At 44.5% G+C, this 14358-nt stretch overlaps 1 protein-coding gene across 2 annotated transcripts in view; it reads right to left on the minus strand.

Moving 5' to 3' along the window:
- Positions 1-8047: 8047 nt before the first annotated feature.
- Positions 8048-14358, minus strand: part of rab27b (RAB27B, member RAS oncogene family) — a 102615-nt gene continuing 96304 nt past the window's right edge. For both annotated transcript variants that reach the window (XM_045692655.2, XM_045692657.2), the window contains 2 exons: positions 11973-12096; positions 8048-8945 (listed from right to left, as the gene is read on the minus strand). In XM_045692655.2, coding sequence (XP_045548611.1) covers positions 8759-8945; positions 11973-12096 — 311 coding nt within the window. In that variant the 3' untranslated portion in view covers positions 8048-8758. The remainder of the gene's footprint in view (positions 8946-11972; positions 12097-14358) is intronic.

The following is a 14358-nucleotide window of genomic DNA, read 5'->3' on the forward strand; positions in this document are numbered from 1 at the left end:
GTATATAGCCTCACTACTGTTATTTTATTGTTGCTCCTTAATCATTTTTTATTTTTATTTATTTTTATTTGATTTTGTTATTTTTTTTTACTTCAGTTTCTTTTAGTAAATACTTAACACTTTTTTTTTCTTAAACCTGCATTGTTGGTTAAGGGCTTGTAAAGTAAGCATTTCACTGTAAGGTCTACTACAACTGTTGTATTCGGCGCATGTGTAATAGTGAATACCAATGTGAGTGATCCAGGAGACAAAATTAGGGTTACTCTGCAGTAGTCAACTAATCTAGTGGCCTATGATATCCCCTGTATTCAAATGGATGAAACAATCATATATGATAGCATCTGACTAAAGTGGAAAATATTGGCACCCTTGCACTTTTCTTTAAAAAAATGATTCTAAAATAAGTTTACATTTAAATATAACTTTTGGTCACCGCACCTTCTTAGTTGATTTTTCTACATTGCAGAACCAATTTTATTTTTGTAAATGGATATTATTGGCACCCCGGAGCTAGTAGTTGGTTTCACAGCCTTTGGCAAAGATAACTGCCAATATTTGTTTATTTTTTTTTCACCTTTATTTAACCAGGTAGGCTAGTTGAGAACAATTACTCATTTACAACTGCGACCTGGCCAAGATAAAGCAAAGCAGTTCGACACATACAACAACACAGAGTTACACATGGAATAAACAAAACATACAGTCAATAATACAGTAGAACAAAAGAAAACAAAAAGTCTATATACAGTGAGTGCAAATGAGGTAAGTTAAGGCAATAAATAGGCCATGGTGGCGAAGTAATTACAATATAGCAATTAAACACTGGAATGGTAGATGTGCAGAAGATGAATGTGCAATAGAGATACTAGGGTGCAAAGGAGCAAGATAAATAAATAAATACAGTATGGGGATGAGGTAGGTAGATAGATGGGCTGTTTACAGATGGGCTATGTACAGGTGCAGTGATCTGTGAGCTGCTCTGACAGCTGGTGCTTAAAGCTAGTGAGGGAGATATGAGTCTCCAGCTTCAGAGATTTTTGCAGTTCGTTCTAGTCATTGGCAGCAGAGAACTGGAAGGAAAGAGGACCAAAGGAGGAATTGGCTTTGGGGGTGACCAGTGAGATATCCCTGCTGGAGCGCGTGCTACGGGTGGGTGCTGCTATGGTGACCAGTGAGCTGAGATAAGGGGGGGCTTTACCTAGCAGAGACTTGTAGATAACCTGTAGCCAGTGGGTTTGGTGATGAGTATGAAGCGAGGGCCAACCAACGAGAGCGTACAGGTCGCAATGGTGGGTAGTATATGGGGCTTTGGTGACAAAACGGATGGCACTGTGATAGACTTCATCCAATTTGTTGAGTAGAGTGTTGGAGGCTATTTTATAGATGACATCACCGAAGTCGAGGATCGGTAGGATGGTCAGTTTTACGAGGGTATGTTTGGCAGCATGAGTGAAGGATGCTTTGTTGCGATATAGGAAGCCGATTCTAGATTTAATTTTGGATTGGAGATGCTTAATGTGAGTCTGGAAGGAGAGTTTACAGTCTAACCAGACACCCAGGTATTTGTAGTTGTCCACATATTCTACGTCAGAGCCGTCCAGAGTAGTGATGCTGGACGGGCGAGCAGGTGTGGGCAGTGATCGATTGAATAGCATGCATTTAGTTTTACTTGCGTTTAAGAGCAGTTGGAGGCCACGGAAGGAGAGTTGTATGGCATTGAAGCTCGTCTGGAGGTTAGTTAACACAGTGTCCACAGAGGGGCCAGAAGTATACAGAATGGTGTCGTCTGCATAGAGGTGGATCAGAGAATCATCAGCAGCAAGAGCAACATCATTGATGTATACAGAGAAAAGAGTCGGCCCGAGAATTGAACCCTGTGGCACACCCATTGAGACTGCCAGAGGTCCGGACAACAGGCCTTCCGATTTGACACACTGAACTCTATCAGAGAAGTAGTTGGTAAACCAGGCGAGGCAATCATTTGAGAAACCAAGGCTGTCGAGTCTGCCAATAAGAATGTGGTGATCAAAAGCCTTGGCCAGGTCGATGAATACGGCTGCACAGTAATGTCTCTTATCGATGGTGGTTATGATGTCGTTTAGGACCTTGAGCGTGGCTGAGGTGCACCCATGACCAGCTCTGAAACCAGATTGCATAGCGGAGAAGGTACGGTGGAATTCGAAATGGTCGGTAATCTGTTTGTTAACTTGGCTTTCGAAGACCTTAGAAAGACAGGGTAGGATAGATATAGGTCTGTAGCAGTTTGGGTCTAGAGTGTCACCCCCTTTGAAGAGGGGGATGACCGCGGCAGCTTTCCAATCTTTGGGGATCTCAGACGACACGAAAGAGAGGTTGAACAGGCTAGTAATAGTGGTTGCAACAATTTCGGCAGATCATTTTAGAAAGAGAGGGTCCAGATTGTTTTGCCCGGCTGATTTGTATGGGTCCAGATTTTGCAGCTCTTTCAGAACATCAGCTATCTGGATTTGGGTGAAGGAGAAATGGTGGGGGCTTTGGCGGGTTGCTGTGGAGGGTGCCGGGCAGTTGACCAGGGTAGGGGTAGCCAGGTGGAAAGCATGGCCAGCCGTAGAGAATTGCTTATTGAAATTCTCAATTATAGTGGATTTATCGGTGGTGACAGTGTTTCCTAGCCTCAGAGCAGTGGGCAGCTGGGAGGAGGTGCTCTTATTCTCCATGGACTTTACAGTGTCCCAGAACTTTTTTGAGTTAGTACTACAGGATGCAAATTTCTGTTTGAAAAAGCTAGCCTTAGCTTTCCTAACTGCCTGTGTATATTTGTTCCTAACTTCCTTGAAAAGTTGCATATCACGGGGGCTATTCGATGCTAATGCAGAACGCCCCAGGATGTTTTTGTGCTGGTCAAGGTCAAGAGCTTCCAATTAAACTACTGAATGAGCTGCTTCCTGTGCTTGGCCCTCCTATGTTGAACATAATAAACAGCTCCCTATCCACCGGATGTGTACCAAACTCACTAAAAGTGGCAGTAATAAAGCCTCTCTTGAAAAAGCCAAACCTTGACCCGGAAAATGTACAAAAAAAACTATCGGCCTATATCGAATCTTTCATTCCGCTAAAATTATTTAGAAAAAGCTGCTGGCTAGTGCTGATTTCTAGGTTTTACTGCTAACCTACAAAGCATTACATGGGCTTGCTCCTACCTATCTTTCCAATTTGGTCCTGTCGTACATATCTACACGTACGCTACGGTCACAAGACGCAGGCCTCCTGTTTAGCAGCCATCAGACTGATAAACAGCCATCACTAACTCGGAGAGGCTGCTGCCTACATATAGACCCAATCACTGGCCACTTTAATAAATGGATCACTAGTCACTTTATAATAATGCCACTTTAATAATGTTTACATATCTTACATTACTCATATCACATGTATATACTGTATTTTACACCATCTATTGCACCTTGCCTATGCAGCTCGGCCATCGCTCATCCATATACTTACATGTACATATTCTCATTCACCCCTTTAGATTTGTGTGTATAAGGTAGCTGTTGTGGAATTGTTAGATTACTTGTTATATATTACTGCACTGTCGGAACAAGAAGCACAAGCATTCCGCTACACACTGCTAACCATGTGTATGTGACAAATTCTAGGGCTTTCTCCTATAGAGATCCATTTTATGAAATGGTCTGCCTATTCATGTCAGAGACACAGACTCGGTCTCGACCTTTAAGTCTTTACTGAAGACTCATCTCTTCAGTAGGTCCTATGATTGAGTGTAGTCTGGCCCAAGGGTGCGAGATGAACGGCAAGGCACTGGAGCGACAAACCGCCCTTGCTGTCTCTGCCTGGCTGGTTCCCCTCTCTCCACTGGGATTCTCTGCCTCAAACCCTATTACAGGGACTGAGTCACTGGCTTACTGGTGCTCTTCCATGCCGTCCCTAGGAGGGGTGTGTCACTTGAGTGGGTTGAGTCACAGACGTGATCTTCCTGTCTGGTTTTGCGCCACCTCGAGCTCGTGGTGTGGAGGAGATCTCCGTGGACTACACTCAGCCTTGTCTCAGGGTAGAAGGTTGGTGGTCTGTTGATATCCCTCTAGTGGTGTGGGGACTACACTCAGCCTTGTCTCAGGGTAGTAAGTTGGTGGTCTGTTGATATCCCTCTAGTGGTGTGGGGACTACACTCAGCCTGTTCTCAGGGTAGAAGGTTGGTGGTCTGTTGATATCCCTCTAGTGGTGTGGGGACTACACTCAGCTTGTTCTCAGGGTAGAAGGTTGCTGGTCTGTTGATATCCCTCTAGTGGTGTGGGGACTACACTCAGCCTGTTCTCAGGGTAGAAGGTTGGTGGTCTGTTGATATCCCTCTAGTGGTGTGGGGACTACACTCAGCCTTGTCTCAGGGTAGTAAGTTGGTGGTCTGTTGATATCCCTCTAGTGGTGTGGGGACTACACTCAGCCTGTTCTCAGGGTAGAAGGTTGGTGGTCTGTTGATATCCCTCTAGTGGTGTGGGGACTACACTCAGCTTGTTCTCAGGGTAGAAGGTTGCTGGTCTGTTGATATCCCTCTAGTGGTGTGGGGACTACACTCAGCCTGTTCTCAGGGTAGAAGGTTGGCGGTCTGTTGATATCCCTCTAGTCGTGTGGGGACTACACTCAGCCTGTTCTCAGGGTAGAAGGTTGGCGGTCTGTTGATATCTCTCTAGTGGTGTGGGGGCTGTGCTTTGGCAAAGTGGGTGGGGTTATACTCTGCCTGGTTGGTTCGGTCCCGGGGGTATCGTCGGACGGGGTCACAGTGTCCCCCAATCCACCCGTCTCAGCCTCCAGTATCTATGCTACAATAGTCTATGTGATGGGGGGCTAGGGTCAGTCTATTATATATGGTGTATTTCTCCTGTCTTATCTGGTGTCCTGTGTGAATTTAAGTATGCTCCCTCTAATTATCTCTCTTTCTCCCTCCCCTCCCGGAGGACCTGAGCCAAAGGACCATGCCTCAGGACTACCTGGCTTGATGACTCCTGGCTGTCCCCAGTCCACCTGGTCGTTCTGCTGCTCCAGTTTCAACTGTTCTGCCTGCGGCTAGAGAACCCTGACCTGTTCACCGGACGTGCTACCTTGTCCCGGACCTGCTGTTTTCGACTCTGTCTCTCTACCGCACCTGCTGTGTCTACCGCTGAATGATCGGCTATGAAAAATCAACTGACATTTACTCCTGAGGTGCTGACCTGTTGCACCCTCTACAACCACTGTGATTATTACTTCAACCTGCTGGTCATCTATGAGCATTTGAACATCTTGAAGAACAATCTGGCCTTAAATGGCCATGTACTCTTATTATCTCCACACGGGCACAGCCAGAAGAGGACTGGCCACCCCTCAGAGCCTGGTTCCTCTCTAGGTTTCTTCCTAGGTTCTGGCCTTTCTAGGGAGTTTTTCCTAGCCACCGTGCTTCTACACCTGCATTGCTTGCTGTTTGGGGTTTTAGGCTGGGTTTCTGTACAGCACTTTGTGACATCAGCTGATGTAGAAAAGGGCTTTATAAATACATTTGATTGATTGATTACTGCACCTTTTCTACCGGCAAGACCCGTAAACTTCAACGGAGACCCAGTTTTTGGCACGCTGGTTTGAACATTGGACTTCAAAACACCTGATAATCTGCTGATTTTATCCCTTGCACACGTTCAAGGCTCTCCGGTACCGGAAGGCATCAAAACAACCCCACAGCATTATGAAACCTCTTTGCTTGTAGGGAAGCTGTTCTTTTAATTGAATGTTTAATTCAGTAAAACACAGAAATTATCTGTATTGTCAAAGAGCTCTAATTTTATTTCATTTCTCCAGAACATTCCCCCCCCCCCCCACCCAGGATTTAGGGTTGTTTAGGTGGGTTTTTGAGAAGTTATTGGGTTTTTCAGACATTATTGTGTCTCCTTCAACAGATGGATATTTCTATGTTTACCAACGATCGAATGAAGTATTCAAAGAAAACATTACACATCAAAATGACCTTGGAATGGTTCAAGAAGAAATGCTGGACTGTTCTGGAGTGGCTAGCGAAGAGTCTAGATCTGAATCACATCCATAACCTATGGCGAGATAAAACATATCAAAAATAGCAGCTGATGGAGGGCGAAACATCAAAACATTGAAGAATTAGAGCAGTTTGCTGCTAAAGAATGGGCCGAATTGCCAGTAGAAAGGTGCAGAAAGCTCATTGACGGCTGCAAGAGGCATTTGTTGGCAGTTATCTTGGCCACAGGCGACTCAACCAAGTACTAGCTCCGAGGGGTGCCAATAATTTTCTCTATGCCATTTTTCTTTATTTTCTATAAATAAAACTAGTAAAAAAATAAAATTGGTTCTGCAAAGTTGAAATTATAATAACAATATGTTTTTTTTTTTTTTAATTCTTCTTTGATTTAAACCTTATTTTACAAGAAATAGATCATTATTTAAGAAAAAAAGTGCAAGGGTGTCAATATTTTTGTCCGTGTCTGATAAGAATTATCCACTGATAACCTGATGAATCTCAAATCTCAGCCAAACTCCGTTGCCGTCAGTAAAGAATACCATTTCACTCACCTAGTTAGAGAACCACCAATAGACTACACCACATTACTTTATGTTTTTAAAACCAAACCTGACCTATAGTACTATTGGGATAATTAAATCAGGTATATACAGAACAGTCACTACACTGTGGACTTTGTCTTGTCTTAAACACAATAATAGTTAACACTGATTGCCCGTCTGTCCTGGTCACTATATATATATATATATATATATATATATATATATACGATCATGTTATTATTTTGTAATAGAAAAGTTGGATTAGAAACGGTGTTATCACTAGGCATGAGGAGTGAGGAGTGGGGTTACTTCCTGTAAAGCTGCTAGATGGGGCATGCTACGACTGTAGAAACGGTGTGTTATCGTGAGGAGTGAGGAACGGGGTTACTTCCTGTAAAGCTGCTAGATGGGACATGCTACGACTGTAGAAACGGTGTGTTATCGTGAGGAGTGAGGAGTGGGGTTACTTCCTGTAAAGCTGCTAGATGGGACATGCTACGACTGTAGAAACGGTGTGTTATCGTGAGGAGTGAGGAACGGGGTTACTTCCTGTAAAGCTGCTAGATGGGGCATGCTACGACTGTAGAAACGGTGTGTTATCGTGAGGAGTGAGGAGCGGGGTTACTTCCTGTAAAGCTGCTAGATGGGGCATGCTACGACTGTAGAAACGGTGTGTTATCGTGAGGAGTGAGGAACGGGGTTACTTCCTGTAAAGCTGCTAGATGGGGACATGCTACGACTGTAGAAACGGTGTGTTATCGTGAGGAGTGAGGAACGGGGTTACTTCCTGTAAAGCTGCTAGATGGGGCATGCTACGACTGTAGAAACGGTGTGTTATCGTGAGGAGTGAGGAACGGGGTTACTTCCTGTAAAGCTGCTAGATGGGACATGCTACGGCTGTAGAAACGGGAACACAGAACTACATCTCGAGTGCACTAGCTAACTAGCTAGATTTATTGTTAAAGTCTGTCACATGAGATTAGTAGGTAAGAATGTCAAAGGCCCTTGGTAACAACCACAGACAGACAGACAGACAGACAGACAGACAGACAGACAGACAGACAGACAGACAGACAGACAGACAGACAGACAGACAGACAGACAGACAGACAGACAGACAGACAGACAGACAGACAGACAGACAGACAGACAGACACAGACAGACAGACACAGACAGACAGACAGACAATCCTGCCCTGGACTCCAGGAAATGTGAAGGTGATTTTGGCACACAGACAAACAGCCCAACAGCCGTTATCAAGAGATTAGATTTTCTGCTTTGGCAATATATTTTCCTGACTGAGTGATATTACAATATGATAAAGTTGTTACTGTCTTTTATGCACATTTAGCTTGACACTGTTATTGTCTACTGTTATTTGGGGATTCAAATTAAATGTGTGGAACCAAAATTTATTCTAAAACAAAAAATACATAAAAAAAAGAACTTATATTTAAATACACAAAAAAAAACGAAATATAAATCATATATAAATAACTGGTCACATTTTTTATTAATATACTGTAATATTGGTACTGTAATATGGATAGGGCCTTAACAGCCAAGGCAGTAGATTAGATTGGACATACACTTGTAAACAACACTGGGATATAAAGTCCTATAAAGCATAGGCCTCTGGTAGGCCAGACTCTCGTCCCAAATGGCACCCTATTCATATAGTGCACTACTTCTGACTAGTAATGCACTATGTTTATTTAACCTTTTATTTCACCTTTTAGTTAACATTTAACAAGGCAAGTCAGTTAAGAACAAATTATTCTTTTCCAAACCCTAACCCGGACGACGCTTGGCCAATTGTGCGCCGCCCTATGAGGACTCCCAATCACGGCCGGTTGTGACACAGTCCGGAATCGAACCAGGGCGTCTGTAATGACGCCTCTAGTGCTGAGATGCGGTGCCTTAGACCGCTGCGCCACTCGGGAGCCCTGTAATAAGGAACAGGGTGACATTTGAGACATAACACAGGACAGGAGAGGAGAGACATATAGTCAGACCCAGCACAGTACACACAGGCCATGCAAGGCCAGAACTACAGCTTCATCGCAGCGTGGCTGATTGAGCTGCCCCCTCACACATCATGCTATCATAATGCTGCTGCACTTCTGTGTCTAGCCACCAGAGGGGGTGCTAGAGCACCAATCAGAGTAGGGTAGAAAGGGGACGTGGGAGGGGCCAAGTCTAACATGCACACTTCTTCTGGTCAGGCGCGGCGTCCTCCAGCTTGGTGGCCCCTCCCCCGTTAGCGGGCTCGGCGGTGGGCTTGTCGACACACTGCTCCATCCTCTTCATGACCAGGTCTAGTAGAGTGATGACGGCCTTGTCCACCTCAGACCCCGTCGCTGCCGACGTCTCAAAGTACGGGATCCTACAGGGGACATACAGAACCCACATCAGACAGGACCCCACCAGACAGGACCACACCAAAACCCACATCAGACAGGACCACACCAGACAGGACCACACCAAAACCCACATCAGACAGGACCACACCAACACCCACATCAGACAGGACCCCACCAACACCCACATCAGACAGGACCACACCAACACCCACATCAGACAGGACCCCACCAACACACACATCAGACAGGACCACACCAACACCCACATCAGACAGGACCACTCCAACACCCACATCAGACAGGACCACGCCAACACCCACATCAGACAGGACCACACCAACACCCACATCAGACAGGACCACACCAACACCCACATCAGACAGGACCACACCCACATCAGACAGGACCACACCAACACCCACATCAGACAGGACCACTCCAACACCCACATCAGACAGGACCACGCCAACACCCACATCAGACAGGACCACACCAACACCCACATCAGACAGGACCACACCAACACCCACATCAGACAGGACCACACCCACATCAGACAGGACCACACCAACACCCACATCAGACTGGAACACTCCAACATCAGACAGGACCCCACCAACACCCACATCAGACAGGACCACTCCAACACCCACATCAGACAGGACCACTCCAACACCCACATCAGACAGGACCACACCAACACCCACATCAGACAGGACCACACCAATACCCACATCAGACAGGACCCCACCAACACCCACATCAGACAGGACCACTCCAACACCCACATCAGACAGGACCACACCAACACCCACATCAGACAGGAACACATCAATACCCACATCAGACAGGACCACACCAATACCCACATCAGACAGGACCACTCCAACACCCACATCAGAGCATTCTACTAGTCGTATCTTATATCTGAAAGTTAAATCGAGGGACCATGTCAAGCACATTAGGGTGTAAGGGACTGAACATGATAGATACTGATCGAGACTGTTGTAATAACAACCACATGACTCTGGTTATGTCTTGAGAAGAGAAACACCAGGTATTACTGTATGTTAATGAACGACAAACTCTCTGCTAGTACAGCTCTGAATGACAAGCCCAGCACTCAGACATGACAGAGGCGGCATCGCCTGTGGCCCAAATGGCACCCTATTCCCTAGATAGTACACTACTTTAGACCAGAGCCCTATGGAACCCTATTCCCTATATAGTGCACTACTTTAGACCAGAGCCCTATGGAACAATATTCCCTATATAGTGCACTACTTTAGACCAGAGCCCTATGGAACCCTATTCCCTATATAGTTCACTACTTTAGACCAGAGCCATATAGAACCCTATTCCCTATATAGTGCACTACTTTGGACCAGAGCCCTATGGAACCCTATTCCCTATATAGTGCACTACTTTAGACCAGAGCCCTATGGAACAATATTCCCTATATAGTGCACTACTTTAGACCAGAGCCCTATGGAACCCTATTCCCTATATAGTACACTACCTTAGACCAGAGCCCTATGGCACCCTATTCCCTATATAGTGCACTACTTTAGACCAGAGCCCTATGGCACCCTATTCCCTATATAGTTCACTACTTTAGACCAGAGCCCTATGGCACTCTATTCCCTATATAGTGCACTACTTTAGACCAGAGCCCTATGGAACCCTATTCCCTATATATAGTGCACTACTTTAGACCAGAGCCCTATGGCACCCTATTCCCTATATATAGTGCACTACTTTAGACCAGAGCCCTATGGAACCCTATTCCCTATATAGTGCACTACTTTAGACCAGAGCCCTATGGCACTCTATTCCCTATATAGCGCACTACTTTAGACCAGAGCCCTATGGAACCCTATTCCCTATATATAGTGCACTACTTTAGACCAGAGCCCTATGGCACCCTATTCCCTAGATCCTCAAAAGGTTCTACAGCTGCAACATCGAGAGCATCCTGACTGGTTGCATCACTGCCTGGAACGGCAATTGCTCGGCCTCCGACCACAAGGCACTACAGAGGGTAGTGCGTACGGACCAGTACATCACTGGGGTTAAGCTGCCTGCCATCCAGGACCTCTACACCAGGCGGTGCCAGAGGAAGGCCCTAAAAATTGTCAAAGACCCCAGCCACCCCAGTCATAGACTGTTCTCTCTACTACCACATGGCAAGCGGTACCGGAGTGCCAAGTCTAGGACAAAAAGGCTTCTCAACAGTTTTTACCCCCAAGCCATAAGACTCCTGAACAGGTAATCAAATGGCTACCTGGACTATTTGCATTGTGTGCCCCCCCAACCCCTCTCTTTACGCTGCTGCTACTCTGTTTGTCTTATATGCATAGTCACTTTAACCATATCTACATGTACATACTACCTCAATCAGCCTGACTAACCGGTGTCTGTATATAGCCTCGCTACTTTTGTAGCCTCGCTACTGTATATAGCCTGTCTTTTTACTGTTGTTTTATTTCTTACCTATTGTTCACCTAATACCTTTTTTGCACTATTGGTTAGAGCATGTAAGTAAGCATTTCACTGTAAGGTCTACACCTGTTGTATTCAGCGAGAGGTGAGAGGTTAGCATGTCTTGGGGGTATGATATAAAATGCTAACCTCCCCTGTTATTGTAATGGTGAGAGGTTAGCATGTCTTGGGGGTATGATATAAAATGCTAACCTCTCCTGTTATTGTAATGGTGAGAGGTTAGCATGTCTTGCATGTCTTGGGGGTATGATATAAAATGCTAACCTCCCCTGTTATTGTAATGGTGAGAGGTTAGCATGTCTTGGGGGTATGATATAAAATGCTAACCTCCACTGTACAAAAAGTGCTGTAATTATTAAACGGTTCACCCAAAATGGATGAAAATACCATCAAATGAAAGCTGACAGTCTGCACTTTAACCTCATAGTCATTGTATCATTTCAAATCGAAAGTGCTGGAGTACAGAGCCAAAATAACTAAACACGTGTCACTGTCCCTCTACTTTTGGAGCTCACTGTCTGTGTAGATGACGGCTCTCTCCTACTCACCCGTACTTGTCGGCTAGTTCCTTCGCCTGTTCCTCCTGCACCTCTCTCTGTTCCGCCAGGTCTGCCTTGTTACCCACCAACACCATGTCTGGGTTCTCACAGTACGCATTGGCCTGCAGCTGGCCTGAGGACAACATGGAACAGTTAGCATTGGCCTGCAGCTGGCCTGAGGACAACATGGAACAGTTAGCATTGGCCTGCAGTTGGCCTGAGGACAACATGGAACAGTTAGCATTTGGTTAACTTTGGTTTCCATCTCTTTGGGACATGTGAAGCATGTGAAGCGCTGTGGGCCCTCATACTCATTCTATAGTTTACTAGTTACCTTTTCTACATCCTGTGCCCTCCCTAAATCTAAAGCCAGGATGAATTATGTAACCTTTATTTGACGGGAAGACATACTGACATACCAAGGTCTCTTTTACAAATGCGCCCTGTATAATACAATATGAAATACACATTAAACACAATATACACTGTATATACACACATATTAGAATATAAAAACACACTCATGGGAAGCACAAATAAAACATCACTAAACCCTCAGAACTGAACAGCACCAGAACATCAAGATGACATGTAATTTAGAATTTTGTTCCAGCAATACGGTGCATTAAAACTAAAAGCAGATTTACCTGGCTAGGTGGAAACCCTAGGAACCTCAAAGAGTTAACCAATCCTGTGAACGGGTTAGGAACATCAACAGTTAACCAATCCTGTGAACGGGTTAGGAACATCAAGAGTTAACCAATCCTGTGAACGGGTTAGGAACATCAACAGTTAACCAATCCTGTGAACGGGTTAGGAACATCAACAGTTAACCAATCCTGTGAGCGGGTTAGGAACATCAAGAGTTAACCAATCCTGTGAACGGGTTAGGAACATCAACAGTTAACCAATCCTGTGAGCGGGTTAGGAACATCAAGAGTTAACCAATCCTGTGAGCGGGTTAGGAACATCAACAGTTAACCAATCCTGTGAACGGGTTAGGAACATCAACAGTTAACCAATCCTGTGAACAGGTTAGGAACATCAAGAGTTAACCAATCCTGTGAGCGGGTTAGGAACATCAACAGTTAACCAATCCTGTGAACGGCTTAGGAACATCAAGAGTTAACCAATCCTGTGAGCGGGTTAGGCAACTCAGGTGTCTTTACTTCAACAGCAAAGTTAGATAAGAAGGAAGTTTATGAAGTAGCGCCTTGTAAACAAATAGGGAGTAATTGAGAGATCTTTTAGCATCCAGCCGACCTTTTGACACAAGACACAGTGATGAATATCAAACAAATTGCCTGTAACAAAACGAAGGGCACTATGGGAGATGGCATCCAAAGGTTTAAGAGTAGTAGCAGCTGCACTTTGATAAATAATATCACCATAATCAACAACAGATAAAAAAGGTTGACTGAATAATCTGCTTCCTACTGCTCAGAGAAAGGCACCATCTGTTTCTCTAGAGAAAAGACAACTTCAAATCTTCTCAACCAGCTCATCTACGTGTTTTTTAAACGTTAAATCCACATCAATCCAAATGCCTCAGTATTTATACGCAGGAACACGTTCGATTGGAGAACCATCTAATGATGGAACATGTAGTCCATCTGAAACATTCTAATGAGTGAACATGTAGTCCATCTGAAACATTCTAATGAGGGAACATGTAGTCCATCTGAAACATTCTAATGAGGGAACATGTAGTCCATCTGAAACATTCTAATGAGTGAACATGTTGTCCATCTGAAACATTCTAATGAGGGAACATGTAGTCCATCTGAAACATTCTAATGAGTGAACATGTAGTCCATCTGAAACATTCTAATGAGGGAACATGTAGTCCATCTGAAACATTCTAATGAGTGAACATGTAGTCCATCTGAAACATTCTAATGAGGGAACATGTAGTCCATCTGAAACATTCTAATGAGGGAACATGTAGTCCATCTGAAACATTCTAATGAGTGAACATGTAGTCCATCTGAAACATTATAATGAGGGAACATGTAGTCCATCTGAAACATTCTAATGAGGGAACATGTAGTCCATCTGAAACATTCTAATGAGTGAACATGTAGTCCATCTGAAACATTCTAATGAGTGAACATGTAGTCCATCTGAAACATTCTAATGAGGGAACATGTAGTCCATCTGAAACATTCTAATGAGGGAACATGTAGTCCATCTGAAACATTCTAATGAGGGAACATGTAGTCCATCTGAAACAATCTGAAACACCTAATGAGGGAACATGTAGTCCATCTGAAACACCTAATGAGGGAACATGTAGTCCATCTGAAACATTCTAATGAGTGAACATGTAGTCCATCTGAAACATTCTAATGAGGGAACATGTAGTCCATCTGAAACATTCTAATGAGGGAACATG

The sequence above is a fragment of the Salmo salar genome, chromosome 13, assembly GCF_965601325.2.
Source record: "Salmo salar chromosome 13, fSalSal1, whole genome shotgun sequence".
NCBI classification, from domain to species: Eukaryota; Metazoa; Chordata; class Actinopteri; order Salmoniformes; family Salmonidae; genus Salmo; species Salmo salar.